Source organism: Magallana gigas, chromosome 5 (genome assembly GCF_963853765.1).
Source record: "Magallana gigas chromosome 5, xbMagGiga1.1, whole genome shotgun sequence".
In the NCBI taxonomy this organism is placed as follows: Eukaryota; Metazoa; Mollusca; class Bivalvia; order Ostreida; family Ostreidae; genus Magallana; species Magallana gigas.
Window position 1 is genome coordinate 25,948,061 of NC_088857.1, and position 16,167 is coordinate 25,964,227.

A 16,167-nucleotide genomic window follows, 5' to 3' on the forward strand; every position below is an offset into this window, starting at 1 on the left:
CTATATTTTTTTATATAGCATTAAAATTAATAGGCACATTTAGTTTTTGTGCTTAATTTCTAAAATTATTAATTTGGCTATTTTTAGATCCTGTGTTAATGCAAAAGTAAGGATATCGTGAATGACAAACGTATTTTACAAATGAACAACTGTTAAGCATATTAAAAATCACGTCGGATATTTAATTAAGAAAACAATAACGGCCACCTGATTTCCCGCGGACATGCACAATGAGGTCGGTTTCGCTCATCCTTCATGAAAAAGTAATACCTTCCTGGTAGGAAAATAGACAATTAAAAATTATAAACGAGATGTATTTCACCATTGTAATTTACAGGATAAAGGTAACTTTTATAAGTAGACAAACACATGCGTTTTCACTGTCGTTCAAAATTGACGCAAATACTAGCGTGTATAGCTTTAAAAGTTATTTCCTCAGAAATACTTCACCAGAAATATCAAAAGTTGCCCTATGCAAATTAAAGATGCGTGCGCATTTATACATAATTATGCAAATTTTATTGTCCGAAGATCACCGATACTAAACTTGGTGAATATGGTAAATGGGACTTAATGTCGGATTTTGAAGTAACGCAGATGAAAAAAAAATGTCATTTGAGTTTGCTTTATCATTATCAATTTTTTTTTTAATATAAATATACATCTTACCTAAAGATAAATAACTATATAATTCATGATATTACTATGCAAGCACCCTGAAATATCTTTATCACTTTTTTCTTGATTTTGTACTAATTCCTATTTCCACATCCCAGAGGCTGAAGTTTTATTTGAAAAATTAAAATAGTAATACATGGAAGACAAGTTCTGTTACTCATATTCATGTTGTAACCCATAGAATTCTTGTTTGATTCTGATATCAAAATAATTTAATTAGCGTTTTATGATATGTTTATTAATCCAACGAATTGTTTTTTTTTTGGTGCATGGTTTATGCGGTTATAACGTTCGCAAACAAAGCAGAAGTATACACATCTTGCGTCGCCCCTGTGTAAATAAATCCTGACTTACATGTATCCATAAAACCAAAAAAAAAATTGTATACCGATAAAGATGGCGTTAAGAATTAAAACATTATTTATTTTAGGTATTTTAAGTAAGTGCTTCATAAAAAAAGACTGATAGAATATTAAACCGGCATTGGTCATTTTAGGGGTTATATTAGACTGTTAATTTACCGCCAGAATGTTACCCCCCCCCCCCCCCCCCCTAATCCCACCCACTTACAAAAATCCGGCATTGTTCATTAAAGTTATAATATAAGACTGTTAATTTAAGGATACATTTCTCGTCCAAAAAGATTAAAGGCAAGTCCAGTAAACGAGTAAACGATTTATCGTAGACTTTTTTGTAGTTCATGTGGTTTAAAAGTGATGTAACTACCATGCAAGAAACAGTCGTGAATGACAGATTTGTGGTGGGTTGGCGATTTTTCATACAAATTTGGACAGTTATTCATTTATCCTTTTTTGGTAAATAAAACAAACTGTATATCATGAAGGTAGCTGGTGCCACACCCCCCCCCCCCACCCCCACTCCCAGACATCACCGACCTTGACGCTGTATACATGCAGACGTCCCGACCCTCATTATGAACTTCTTAGACCATGTGATGTAACATGCTATGTTCGCAACCGTAATAGCTCTCTCTCTCTCTCTCTCTCTCTCTCTCTCTCTCTCTCTCTCTCTCTCTCTCTCTCTCTCTCTCTCTCTCTCTCTCTCTCTCTCAGTAGTTTATTAACTGAACATTGTTAAATAATGATAATGCGTTCGAAGACATGTTTAAGTTGTTTAAAAAATGTATGTGTAACGATCGGTTCAGAATTGTCAACCTACATCTACATGTATATTCATTTGAACATTTCATTAAATGCAAAATTCAGGCATCGCTGTTAACAATCCCTAAATAACCATGTACAAGTACTTTTCTTTTTTTCCTTTTATTACTTTTAATTCATTATCATCGTTTTGTGTATATTTTATAGGTACATGTAACAAATTTCATAAACTAACATCGTTATACATTAAAAATAATTCTAAAATTTCGATTTTACGCACTTCACTTGCCAAAAATAACATGTGGAGGAGACGGAAGACAGGGTTTCCTGTGTTTGAATGTTTGACTTTTAAATACACAACAGGACGAATATTTAGGTATATTTATATTTAGAGAGAGAGAGAGAGAGAGAGAGAGAGAGAGAGAGAGACAGAGAGTTAAGATGAATCATGTCTTAAACTGTACAAAGCTGAGTGTTTTTTATTTATCTTCGGTATTTGTCGAGAGCTCTTCAACTAAATGTCCGCGTAGGAAAGGGTTGTACCCATTGTCCTGTAGACCTGTACTAATTTTCAATATAGAGATAAAATCTTTGTTTTACTTTTGGTCATCGGAATGAATTTAATTCAATAGATAACTTTATTGAATTCTAAATTATTTCTATGTAAAGTTGACAGCGTCAGTCTCTTACTGAACAAACAAAATTCTGCTTTAATCTTTTGACACATCCTTCATAAAAAAATCTGTTCCTTGCAGCATTCTAGTTTTCCAGAACAACAGTGAAAACTTTACAAAAAAATGCGGAAATGCAATTTGAACAGTTTCAAAAAATATAATTTTGCAAAGTGTCTATGAAGCTAATCATATGAAAATTTGTTTCATATTAAGTGTGTATCTAAAGTGTATTAACAACCTCATTAGCACAAAATTAACATGCATTTATTTTGTACGGGCAACTGAAAAATTAAACAATTATATATTAACATACACTAATATTTGAGTATTTTTTTCACCCAGAAAACTTGCCTTCACTTATATAGTACATGAATCTTAGAGACGGTTGTATTGTATTTATTTAAAATGTATTTATTTAAGTTGTGCCCTTCTTTGAATTAAAAGTAAATCAAGGACAGCTATATACCATATTATAATAATTATTATTATTATAACCATACTCATCATCTTATGTAACTGCATTTTCTGTCCTTAAGTGTGTTTTGTCTGAATACTCCACGTACATTGACATTGAAATCAGAGAGTTATGTAATTACATACACTTTATGTGACTGTATAATTTCAATTTCAATTTCTTTATTAACCAATTAACCAATTAAGGGCCCTCAAGGGGCAACATGAAGACTGTACATACAACATCCAATGTACATAAAACATTCAATAAACATATACAAGAGGGAAAGAGCTGGATGATTGAAAGAGCTAGGAATAGGAATTATTCATTTTCACTGTGTACACTATAGATCTGCTTTAAAGAATATCTATACGATTGGCCCCGCCCGCACATTTTAGAATGCTAAGATATGTGGTGACTGTCAGCCCTTTATCAGTCCCATGCATGAGTTCATTTAAAAAAAAAACCCCAGAATATTTCTTTATTCCCTCATCAAGATTTAAAATAATTTAGATTTATGAAAAGTCATGCACTCAATTTGCTTGTAAACAGTTTATATTTCTTTATTTTATTTCAGACTTGATAGAATATCGTAGTTTAAATGTATGATTTTATGAATATCTTCAGTGGTGATTGATGGGATAATTTTTATCCAACTCACGTGTTTCCTATTACACGTGTCGCGTTAGATGATTGAAGCAAGTTCCCATCCTAAACCGTGAGAGATCCCGTGTGGTTCTTGATACTGTCCTCAGGACTCCACTGATGTTGTCATAGGCTACGGTGTTCACCGGCTGACACATATAATAGGCCCCATTGACTGTCCCAGAATTTCACATACCCCCCCCCCCCCCCCCACCTCCTCCCTCCACGTCTCACTCTCAAATCTTGAGAGTAGCGGAAATAACCAGGCTCTACTCTGAAGAGGATGGAAAACAGCGCATCGCCTCGATGAAGAGCAAACTTGATGATTATGTAACATGCATCACATTATATGTATGTATAGTACCTCATCGGAGACAAGTGTAGTTTTTTTTTTAACCAAAAGCGAAGACATGCACAATCAAAATTAAGCATGTACATGAAAAGTCTTTATCATGTTCAAATATTGATGCAATTGAAATTAACCATTTCATATAAAACAATTTCTTTTATTAGTTATTATTACCAATATCCCGATTTTTTAATCATTAAACGCACCCTATTCTGTTCGTCTTTTAAAAAGTTTCATCTAAATGTTTTCTTTGTGAGAAAATGGGTGTCATTTATACATGTACACAAGTACATGTATCATACTTTAAGCTATTCAGATTTTTTGAAAATAAGCATTCTCATTATATATATGATAGATGAGCGAGTCACTCAAAAGTGCTTTAAGAGCCAACACTTTTCCATGGCAACGCACTTTAAGAGCCATTAACACATTTGTCTGTATTTTCTTCTCTTTCTCTTTCGACACTTGTCTGACAATTTAACGTCTACCAAAAAAAGCGAGCCTGCAGTATCTGGTACCAGGAATGACTGGATTATTTCAGGAGGGTCTGACAATTATCCTACCATCACAGCTAGTCGACGTTTGTCCAATAGGGGACAAGCTTCTGGACAGCGCTATATTTCAAGCTGACATGTTTTGGTGCCAGTTCAGACATCTCTTGGGTGAGCATAGCTTCACAAATTCACCACATCATGATTGCAACATCGCGTCACTTTTACACTGTTTAAAGAATTTATTTTTTAATTCAAAATCAACAAAATATTCATAATAAAATACACCACAAACCCATACATTAGAGTATGTATTGTACAGAATTAACAAAAGTAAGTATAATCAAAATGAAATGAATTTCGAAAATTAAAATTTTCAAGCTTATTGTGTAGTATGAAAGTTTCAAGCGCCTTCAAGTTCATTTATGCACATATATCTCAAATAACAATTAGTATGTCTGCATGCTTATACTTCGAGTCGTTTTCAGAAATCGAGTTTGTGAAGGAAACGATGATGCGGATCGCGTTAACAGCTAATGAAACATATTCCGTCAATTTAAATAAGGAAAAATATCGTAAATTTAATAAACGTATTAGGGTAGTGTGAAAAATAAAACAATATTGACAATTTTGATTCGTTTTTGTTTTGAGCTGAAATAGGAACAACAAAATTTCTACAGCATTCCAGTTTTATTGAAATATGTCCAGCTCTTCTGATGTTTTTAAAATAACCTACAAAAGCGTCAAAATGAAATATAAATATAACTCTAATTCTTAACCCGCACGTGAAGTCTTTAAAACCAGTTCTAATTACATTTTTGTAAGTGCAGTGCGTTTGCGATAAGGTGAATATCATTGGATAGTTGCGTTTAGGGTTTTCACCTAAGCCTATTACCCGGAAGGTGAAAATTCCACCCATGCAAATCTAAAAATATTACAAAGCCGTATACAAGTGCATACTAACCGGCTTTTAATATAAGTGGCTTCTTCTCCTTGTCTATCGAGTGGTCATAGTTTTGGAGCATTCTCATTTGCGCACATTTTAGTGAGAGAAAAAATCGTCATGCATAACTAAAAAAAATAGTCTGTCATCATTACAACCGAGATTTTAATTTGGAGGTCAAATCTTATACATCAAGAGCGTATACTCTCTCAAGCTAAATGTTTACAAGTATAATGTATGTTGTCACATCACATATCAACTTAAGTATGGCGAAAACATTAAATTAGTGTGGAAAGAGCCCCCCCCCCCTTTTTTTTAGAAAAGAGAATGAAAACCACCTAAGTTGCACAGTATTTTTTTTTTAAATATGGACACAGACCCAGACATTCAATATATAGGATATAATTATATTAATATTCATGCGTTTTGAGTAGAGAAAACAAGAATTTGTGTTGATATAGAGAGGATTTTACATAATGACTTTATTTATTAATTAGTTTTAAAAAATACATAAAGAGCTTACATGTATTAGTAAAGAAAATAAAATGAATAAAAAAAGAATAAATGCTATTTTTCATTCAATCAATCAATCACGAGAGAGAGAGAGAGAGAGAAAGAGTGAGAGTCAAAATATACACCCACACTTATCTTAAATCATTACCTGTGTCTAAAACGTACTTATCAACTTAAAATATATAGAACAAACATCAGAATATGGCAACATTATTTAATCACCTCGAAGTTTATCAATTTCCTTACAACAATGTATGATGACAGTCCACAAATAACAATAGTGGTTTGGTACAGAAAAATATATGAGAACTAATTGAACTTTCATTTCCAAGTATGATTAAAAGCGACAGAAATTGTCGATAAACAGGTACTAACCCCAGTGTGGTCTTAGAACTATTGACATTTATTCATATTTTTCATCGCCTGACTTGTTTATTTTTGACGGTCCGTTGTTAAATTTTAACAATGGGGGCATTGATGAATCATAAAGGTATGGATGTTTCTTCGTGGATCAATTTTTTTTTAAATTTATCTATTTATTTATACAATGGCGGTTTTCTCTGATCTCTAAATAACTCGCTTGTATACACGTACATGTGTATACAGTTACGACCTTTGAAGCTTTGGAGAAAGCTTGATCATATTTATAAACATGACAAGTCCAAAGAAAAAAAAATACAAAATAGAAGCAGAGCAAACACGGACCGCTACAAAAATTAGAGGTACATGTAGGATCAGGTTCCACGAAAGAGTGAGCATCCTCTGCTGACCGGTCACATCCACCTTGTGCGCTTTGTCATATGTGCCCATATTCCTGTTGTTATAAGAATAAAAAGAAACTTTTACAAGGATCAGGTGAAGTATCCGGACCAAAGTTACATAGATGTACATGAACATACCCAGTTTTTTCTGTAAGTTTGTACTGGCCAGGACGATTTGAGAACATTGTTCTGTGTTTGGCCATGGATAAGAGGCTTACTAAACTTATCACGCAAACAAAACATGAGCACAGAATGTTCGGCAATCACTATAATGCAGAAACAAGAACAACGTAAGATAGCATTCAATTGCAGATGTAAAATTAAACCACTGAAATCAAGAGAAGACAGTAAAGATATTAACAATCATTCTGATTTCGACTTGGTATTTATCAATTTAAACTTTACTATAGCTATTTATAGTTAAACTGATAAATTTTAAACCGTAAATTTAATGTAACAACTAAATATTTACTGAAGCAGGCTGTGACTCTCTGCCTCGTATTTTTAGTTCTCTTACGTTGAATTATTTCCACATACTGGTAAATGGTTTAAAATCTAAGTTGTTCTTGTTTCTGTAATTAGTGATTGCAGAACACTCTGGAATCGTTGAGTAGATTTTCATGAATTTTACATACCTTTTCAGATTTCAATGACATTATTGCATTTAACATTTGTTAACCCTCTTTGTAAAATTTGTAATACTAGTGCATACATTGTAAACTGTATCCACTTATGAATTTTGAGTAGATATTTGAACGTGAAGTTTGGACCTTTCAGCACTCTTTACTAACATGAGAATAAATTTCAACAAAAACGCTTTGGGTTCAGCTTTGTTAAATGGCGCAAACGCGATAACTCCCATTTTGAAACATTTTAAACCTCTTTAAAAGAGGTAGGGCCACCTACATATTGTGACATATTTTCTTTCGAATTAAAACAATAAAACCAATAATATATTAAAGAGACATTTCTCCTTTCACACATGGCTGAATGTCCATTCTGAATAATATGCAATTTTGAAAAATACTATGTGGAGGCTTACAATGGCAAGCAATCGTGAATGTGTAATGTAATAAGATTTTAGTTGTTAGATATTTGTAATGTGTTATTCTTTATACCAAATTAGATATGGATTAATACGCGATTAATCTCGCAACTTTGAATATTATGCTGACAAATGGAACACTTTATGAGGTGTCATTGAACCTCAGTTCACTTGGTGCATTTTCCATGCTCACCTGATTTAAGGGATAAGGAATCATTCTTTGAGTATTACATGTACATGTATGAGGTGATAATTTTGGTCGGGGTGTGATCAAATCCAATGTTATTATGTAACCAGTTTAATAATTCTTGTTTTTTGTTCTTGTTCTTTTTTTGAAATGGTTTTTCCTTAACATTTCCAGATTTGGCGGTTATGAACAAACTTAAGATAAATTGGTGATCATGTTACATGTATAATGAAAAAACAATTCAAAGCTATTTGTATCTAGTCGTGTTTTCCCTCTATTTATCACATCGAAATAAAACCTAAAAGCAAAGAAAATATCCTGCAATCTGCTAATAAAAGATAATTGCTTAAATGTGCTTACTACCCTTTTTGCACCATGTATAAAGCGTTTATGAATAATGTGATTCATAAATATAATAAAATTTATTTTCTTTTGAAAAATAAATCGGATTATTATAGCAATGAACAAACCTAACTGTACTATAAATAAATCTGGGAAATTTCATTCCCCGTATACATTGTGACGTCATACTTCTTTCTCATTGCGTCACATTCTACAACGGTTGTAAACAGATCAGCTGGGTAGACTGAGTGAAGAAAAATGCATACTTTTTGACAATAACAAAAACAGGTAAAGATACATTAAGGCATTACCTTGATGATTTCATTTTTGCAGCCAAAGATATTGAAGGGTGCAAATTATTAATGTCAAGTTTTCAGAATACTTGTAGAGATTTTGGAATTCCGCTAGCAGAGGAAAAAACAGTTGGTCCTAAAAAGTCATTGGTTTTTCTAGGCATAGAAATCGACACAGAAAAGATGGTTATAAGTATACCGGAGGATAAAACAATTGCTTTGAAGCACAGTATATTACAGATTTTGGGCAAATCCAAAATAACACTAAAAATTTTACAGTCCCTGGTAGGTACTTTGAATTTTTGCGCCAAGGCAATTCCTGCAGCTCGTGCTTTTAACTGTCGTTTCTGTGACGCTATGTGTGGTATTAAGCACCCATCTCATTTTATAAGGGTCAATGAAGGTATGAAGAGTGACCTTCGTGTTTGGCTTAGCTTTCTTGAACAATTTAACGGAAGCTTAAACTTTTTAGAAATAAATTGGCTTTCCGATTTTGACCTTCACCTATACACGGATAGTGCAGGTAATCCACAACTTGGCTGCGGCGTTTATTTACAGGGTCAGTGGGCTTATTTCCAATGGCCTCATGAATGGCAGAACACAGATATTATATCTGATATTACTTTTTTAGAACTTATTCCAATAGTTTTGGCAGTTATGCTATTCAAAAGCCATTTCCACAATAAGAAAATTATGTTTCATACAGACAATATTGCTTTAGTGGCAATTCTCAACAAGAAGACATCAAAATCGAAAAGAGTAATGCAATTGGTTCGCCCTTTAGTTCTTTATGCTATGATTAATAATACTTATTTCAAATCAAGGCATATAAGTGGCTGTAATAACTCAATCGCCGATTCTATTTCTCGTAAACAGTGGACAAGGTTCAGATCGCTCGCACCGGAAGCGGACGTTCATCCTTTGCCCATTCCAGAAGATTTCACGAGGATGATATCAGAGCTGAAATAGAACTGCTAACACTAAACTCTGTAGCCACAAACACAAAAATTTCATACAATAATAGTTTAAGAATTTTTTCAAGTTTTCGAAAAGACTATGGTTTTTCCGACATTTGGGGTCCGCCAGTTTCCCACTTATGTGTTTTCATTGCTCATATGTCCCTGAAAGGCTTAGCATATAGTACAATATCATCATATCTTGCTGGAATAAGTTTCAAATGCAAACTTTTATGCACCAACGAGTGTACAAAATACTTCCTAGTTAGAAAACTTTTAGAAGGTGTTAAACGTTCACGCAAATCAATACACCGATCCATTTTATTTGTGGGTGTGTCGGGTTTGACCAATCAGATCACGTCATCTGATGCGGCGTATAAGGTCGGACATTGGTCGGACATCGCTACATGAAAATGGCGATTGTTTACGCATTGAAACTGTAAATCTGGGTGTTATTTTTCGATTGAGTTAAATATAATGGTGAAGCACTGTTCGTATGGGACATGTAAATCGGATAGCAGGTATCCAGAGAAACTTATGGGGGCAAAATTCATCCCATTTCCGAAGCCAAAGTCTGATTTGGAGAAATGTTTACGATGGATATCATGCTGTCGAAGACCACATGCCCAGCTTAACGTTGACAAAATTACGAAGCATACATATGTGTGTTCTAAGGTAAGTACACGTTCATTATATTTTCAAATTATAGAATAACCTCTCATCCAGTAATTCGATATCCTTTGAACATGTTGAACACTGACTATACCCAGTAACGTTACATCACGTATGTACAACTTGAAAATGGCGTCGTTTTTGTTCCGACTTCTAAAATACCAAAATGCCCCTACTGGCATAAACAAATTAGATTTTAACACTTGTTTATATGTCGGAATGCTTGTAAAACAAATGCAGTAAAATTTTAAACCTGTAGCTTTGTGCTGTGACAGAGTCAGACAGAGCGCATTACATATCATAGAATATACTGATTGTATTACTATTTTATTTTACACTGTTTCAGCATTTCATTTCATTGGATGGCCCTTCAGATGAATACCCAGATCCTTGTGATGCCCAGACTGGTGAACTGCACAGAGCAAGGCGAAAGATCATATACTTGTCTCAACAGTCAGAATCGGATGATTTAAACAGCAAGACCAGGTTTGCATCAAATGAAACATTTCAATAATCAGCTGATAAGTGTTGGGTTAAAGATGAACATATTTGTCTCTGGTCAGATAATATATTGCATAACTTTCTCTACATCTGTATTCTGTATTCTACATGTTCTATACCGGTCTTATAATGAAGTTTTTTATCAATTTTTTTTTTCAGTAGTACCAGTACTGATGATTCACCAGACTCTCATGCAATGGAATGCTGTTTAACAACACAGACAACTTCAAATCCTGTCATAGATTCCTCATGCCAAACAGAAGAAGAATGTATGTATATTTTTCAATATCAGATTCTGCTTCTGTGATTTAGCTGGTTCCTTTTTATTAATTGAACACAGTAACACACTTTCATTTGTGAAATAATTCATTTCATAGCTGTAAAGTAACATTTGATGCCTTAAAACTATGCAGCAGGAATATTGTTCAATATTCTTGGTCTGTATTGAAGATAAAAATTAGCAAGCTTATCAAACATTTCTGTAATGAAGTCAACATTTTTGGTTATTTTTTCCACAAATAAATCTTTTCTTGTGTACACAACAAATATGCAGAAAGAAACACCTGTCACCATTAATTGTCCCTGAATTTGGAAATAATAATCATGATTCTTTTTCAATGTATATGAGTCTCCTAATATCTCAAGACAAAACTTTGGTAAGTTCACTGCCTCTGCGATGAGTAAATCTCTAGCTGAAAAGGGACATTTTATTTCCAATACCCCAGTCTGTCCTTCTATACAAACTTTACCATCAGGCGAGGCAGCAAGAAATGAAAATCTTGGATTTACTACTAATCCACAGTCATGAATATGTACATTGTGGAATTTTTCCATATATTTCTGTTTAGCTATGTTTTCATTACATTTGCCGTAGGAAGTTGCTTCAGTAGTAAAATTTTTACTTTCAAATATGCTAGAAACAAAAGTGTCGGTGATATCTTTTTTCCTTTTACATATTCTTGCAAACTGGGAAGCAGTCACACGTTTCTTCCTCTCCTCATACCACAAAGCATTTCCAGATTGATCCACGGTTAATCTTTCTAACTTCTCGGCGTCATCTTGTGTCATGTTAAAAGCTTCATTGAGTTGTTGAAATTTAGAATTGATTAATGGCACATCAGTGTCTAGAGGAAATGTAGTATTTCCACAAGCCCCATGTACAATGGTCGGAAAAGATTTGTAGTTTTTCAACTGAAAATTTACAGATAATATAAGTATAATTAACATCTTTAATATGTACATAGGCTAATACATGGTACATGTAACTACAAAAATTATTGATAACAGAAAACTGTGAGAATAAAGTTAACTACATATTTATATATACCATATATACTTAACGGTATGCAAACTCTTGTAAGTAAGTAATGTAATTATGTATGCATGTAATTTTATCGGTATTGTTTCTGATCATATAATTTTATTTATTTTGATGTTAATTACAGTACACTTATTAATGAACTATTTTATTTACTATTTCAGTATTTTCATCTATGGATGTGCTTTCATGGGTTGCACAAGTTAGAAAACTGGAGGAAGAAAATGACAGGTTGCGACAGGAAATCAGACAGAGAGGGAAAGTTTCTGATGCTGCTTGCCAAACAGAGAGAGATACAAATTTCACTGCTGAAGAAGTTTCAAAGTCAAAGATCAAAAACTTGTTTGAATTTTACACTGGATTAAGTTATAGTAGATTTCTCATGCTTCTTGTGTTTCTCTTTCCAAGTTGTGAAAATCCAATCATTTATGAAGACAAAAGAAAAGAAACACATATTGACAAGTTTCCTTTGTCACAGCAGTTGTTTATGTACCTGTGCAGACTAAGAAATGCTTTAAATGTGAAAGATTTAGCATTCAGATTCAATATTAAGGTTCAAACTGTGTCAACAGTAATTAATGGGGTAGCGAAGTACATGTATTTGAGATTAGGTTCCTTAACTCTTTACCCCTTAATGCCACCTTTTGACGCATAGGCCATATCCTTAACACTCTACCCTGGGCTACCCTTAGACTGTTTTCAGATGAACTGAAAACAGCTGGTGTGTGTTTTTGAATAGACTTATTACAGGTCTTAGCAAATCAAACACATAGAAAATTATATATCAATGGATTTGTAATAAATTAAAATTTTAATATTCATTGAAAAAAAAAATTTTAAGTCACTAATAAAGCAATACAGGTGCTAACAGGTATATGAAAATAAAACTGAGTGTTCCACATTAAAGTTTTATTAAGAATAATTTCACAAAAGATACTTGATAAACATATTTAAAAATGTATGTATGACAAATAATTATTTGATAATATTTATAGAAAGATTCCATTATCATCATGGAATTCGTTTTTTGATTGTAAATAATTAAATGTACCTGTGGCTGACTTTTCAATTCATGTCTATCGTTTTCAGACTTATATTTACGGTTTTTTTTTCCAATAATCATGATAAATGGTGTAAGAGGATTTGATAAATCTAGCATGTTAACTAAATAAGTGTGTTGACTTTTTGAAAAAATACAAATTTACCGGTATATTCATGTATTTAGGGGTTGCAGGTAATGCACACCTTGTGTTCCGTTTTCTGTAGCAACACATGCAGATTTTCCCACAAAATTTTGCATGAATTTGACATCTGGCTTTCATCTTTTAATCTCACTACCAATAAATCTAGAAAATTCTGCCTCTAAACTTGATTTTAAACAAAAAGTGAAAACATGTGCGATGTCCGCATCGTAGTCCGCCATCTTTGTTTATTGTAGTAATGCATCACGCCACCATACACAGGTAAATCACGTGATATCTTTATTTAGAATGAGTGAACAACCATCCGTATACATGGCCAGGTGTATACCGGTCAATGTTTATAATAAACAACAGGTGTTGAGGGGTCTAATTAAAAGCTGTATATAGGGTGCGTCAAAAGTCGTCATTAAGGATATGGCCAGGGTCGTCAAAACGCGTCATTAAGGGTTAAAGGATAGAAACCTCTAAGGGGAAAAGAGTTAAGTTATTGGCCCCATCGAAATACAATCATAGGAATCATGCCAGAATCTTACAAACATGATTTTCCAAACTGTTTAGCTATTCTTGACTGTACCGAGCTAAAAACTGAAAAACCTTCATCATTGAAACAACAAAGTCAGTGCTATTCAGACTACAAATCATCCAATACATTAAAAGCTCTTGTTGTTTGTGACCCAAGAGGGTCAATTTTATTTGTTTCGGATTTATTTTCTGGAAGTATTTCTGACAATGATATCATTGAACAATGTGGTTTTTATGATTATTTAAAACATTTGAAAGAAATGGAGTTTATTGCTAATAATGATGCCTTAATGGCTGACAAAGGGTTTCTAATTGAAAAAGAGTTGGCACTTTTAGATTTGCAGTTGAATATTCCACCCCTTGCATCTAGTGCTAGGCCATTTAGTGAAAGCGATGTAAACCTCACCAGAAAAATAGCTACTCATAGAATACACATTGAACGTGCCATCAATCAAATAAAGTGTTTTAAATTATTGAAAAGAAAAATTCCTGTGAGCATGTTTAATTGTATTAATGCACATTGGTTTGTAGCTGCGATGTTGACAAATTTCCAAGATACTTTAGTAAAGTTTTGAAAATGAATGTTCTTGTTTTTATTTAATATAGTACATGCATGCAAACATTTCTGTGTCTTATACCTGATATGGAAGCATTGACCCCATCTGTACACCACCTAGTGTTGTATCAATCAGCTGAACCTCCTCCTGAAGGAGGTAGGATAGTGGTGTTCCCACAGCTGCGGAATCTGTCTTTAGCTTTTTCACCTCCATAGCACCAATATCTGGTATTCTTAATTAATTTATATGCGGTGAGTTCATATATTCTAGTTTAGATTTATATTATTCAAACGTAACATGTCTCATGAAGACTTTATTATAAAAACCTTACAATAATTTGTCAGTACCTCATCTTTGGCATAATGCTATGGATAGGCCTCTTTTTTCTTGGGGTCTGTTTAGGTTTAGAAAACACCATTGCAGAAAGTGGTTCTGGGCTGATTTTGGACCCCCGTGGTTTATGCCACTGCTGTGGCATACTAGTGCAGGCAAGTGCTGAAGGAACTTCAGTCATGCCAAGATTTTTGTAGTGAATTAAAGTGTATAGCATACCAATTGAATGGGAACAAGTACCGCTTACTCTGAAAAGAATATTTTTAAACACGTATGTGGAATATGTTACGATGGGTTTTTTTTAAAATAAACATCATAATCTTTCGATATAAGTACATACCCAGCTTTGCATGAGCAATGACTCTCTGTGATACTTGAAGTTGTGATCGTAATTGTCATGTTTATTTTGTGGGGAGCTTCACTTTTACGCATAGATCGAAAACATTTGGCGGCGATATCTATTGATTCATCACTGGACTTGTACAATTTTAACGCATGTACATAACTATTCATGAAATAATTATAACCTCTTTCTTTCGCTCTCTTGGAAATTGATGTATTCTTGAAATAATCGAGAGAAATGTCCGAAGGGATTGATGTTAAGTTTATTTCGCCCGCCATGTTTACTTTAGAATGTCCGACCCGGAAGCGTCGCTATGACGTAACTAAGGGGGGCGGAGCTTATCGATGCAAAATGGATCGGTGTATTGACCAACGTTTGCCTATAACTCAAGATATTTTAAAAAAGCTCATATCAAGTTCAAGCTATGTTTGCTCATCTAATTTTGAAACCTTCCTATTTTGTGCTGCATTTTCTTTGGCATATCATGCCTTTTTGAGAGTAGGTGAATTTACAAGGAACAATGCCAATAACATTCACCATATTATTGGTATTAAGGACATACAGATAATCAACGACCAATCAATTAATAGGAAACTATTAAAGCTTACTGTTCCGTTTTCGAAAACCGACCAATCAGGAAAAGGTTCATCAATTCAGTTGGTTGAATCCGATACTCAAGCTATTTGCCCTATTTTGCTTTTACTAAGATATCTGTCAGTCAGGCCAAATATTGGTGGGCAACTCTTTATTCATATGGATGGCAGTCCACTTACGCGCTATCAGTTTACGTCAGTACTGAATAAATCAATAGATATCATAGGTCTTTCAAGCTCACTCTACACTTCCCACTCTTTTCGAATAGGGGCTGCTTCTGATAGTTTTTTAAAAGGTCATTCTGAATCAGAAATTATGAAAAAAGGTAGATGGTCATCAAATGCGTACAAAAGCTACATTAGAATTTAAAAAATTCGAATCAGTAAGAATTTTTGTTTTTTCCTTATATACACATTTGTTATCATATATAGGTCAAGAAAGGAACATTTGGATAATAGGTTCATCTATTATCAAGTGGGCTTTCCAACGCGCTTGCCTTTCTGAAGAGAAAGCTCATCTAGGACTTCAACGACAAAATTATCGCATCCTTTGGCAGGGCAAGGGCGGTTTAACGTTGAATAAGTTGTTCCCTCGAATTCAGTTGCTGTTGAGGTACGAACCTTCTCCTGATATTTTAATTATTCACTGTGGGGGAAATGATATTGGTAAGGTT

The 16,167-nt window shown here is 33.6% G+C and overlaps 1 protein-coding gene across 1 annotated transcript; it reads left to right on the forward strand.

Annotated features, from left to right (window-relative positions):
* The first annotated feature begins 9,758 nt into the window (after nucleotides 1-9,758).
* Nucleotides 9,759-12,830, forward strand: LOC136275449 (uncharacterized). The gene is made up of 4 exons (XM_066084720.1): nucleotides 9,759-10,127; nucleotides 10,471-10,610; nucleotides 10,785-10,894; nucleotides 12,108-12,830. Exons 1-4 carry the CDS (start codon nucleotides 9,930-9,932, stop codon nucleotides 12,596-12,598), a joined length of 939 nt encoding a protein of 312 aa, XP_065940792.1. The 5' UTR covers nucleotides 9,759-9,929; the 3' UTR covers nucleotides 12,599-12,830.
* The last annotated feature ends 3,337 nt before the right edge of the window (nucleotides 12,831-16,167 follow it).

Bases quoted from the DNA above. Each gene is read 5' to 3' on its own strand.
- LOC136275449 (XM_066084720.1), top strand. From the start codon at position 9,930: ATGGTGAAGCACTGTTCGTATGGGACATGTAAATCGGATAGCAGGTAT. The intron at 10,128-10,470 runs GTAAGTACACGT...ACACTGTTTCAG, and splicing joins ATACATATGTGTGTTCTAAG to CATTTCATTTCATTGGATGG. The intron at 10,895-12,107 runs GTATGTATATTT...TTACTATTTCAG, and splicing joins ATGCCAAACAGAAGAAGAAT to TATTTTCATCTATGGATGTG.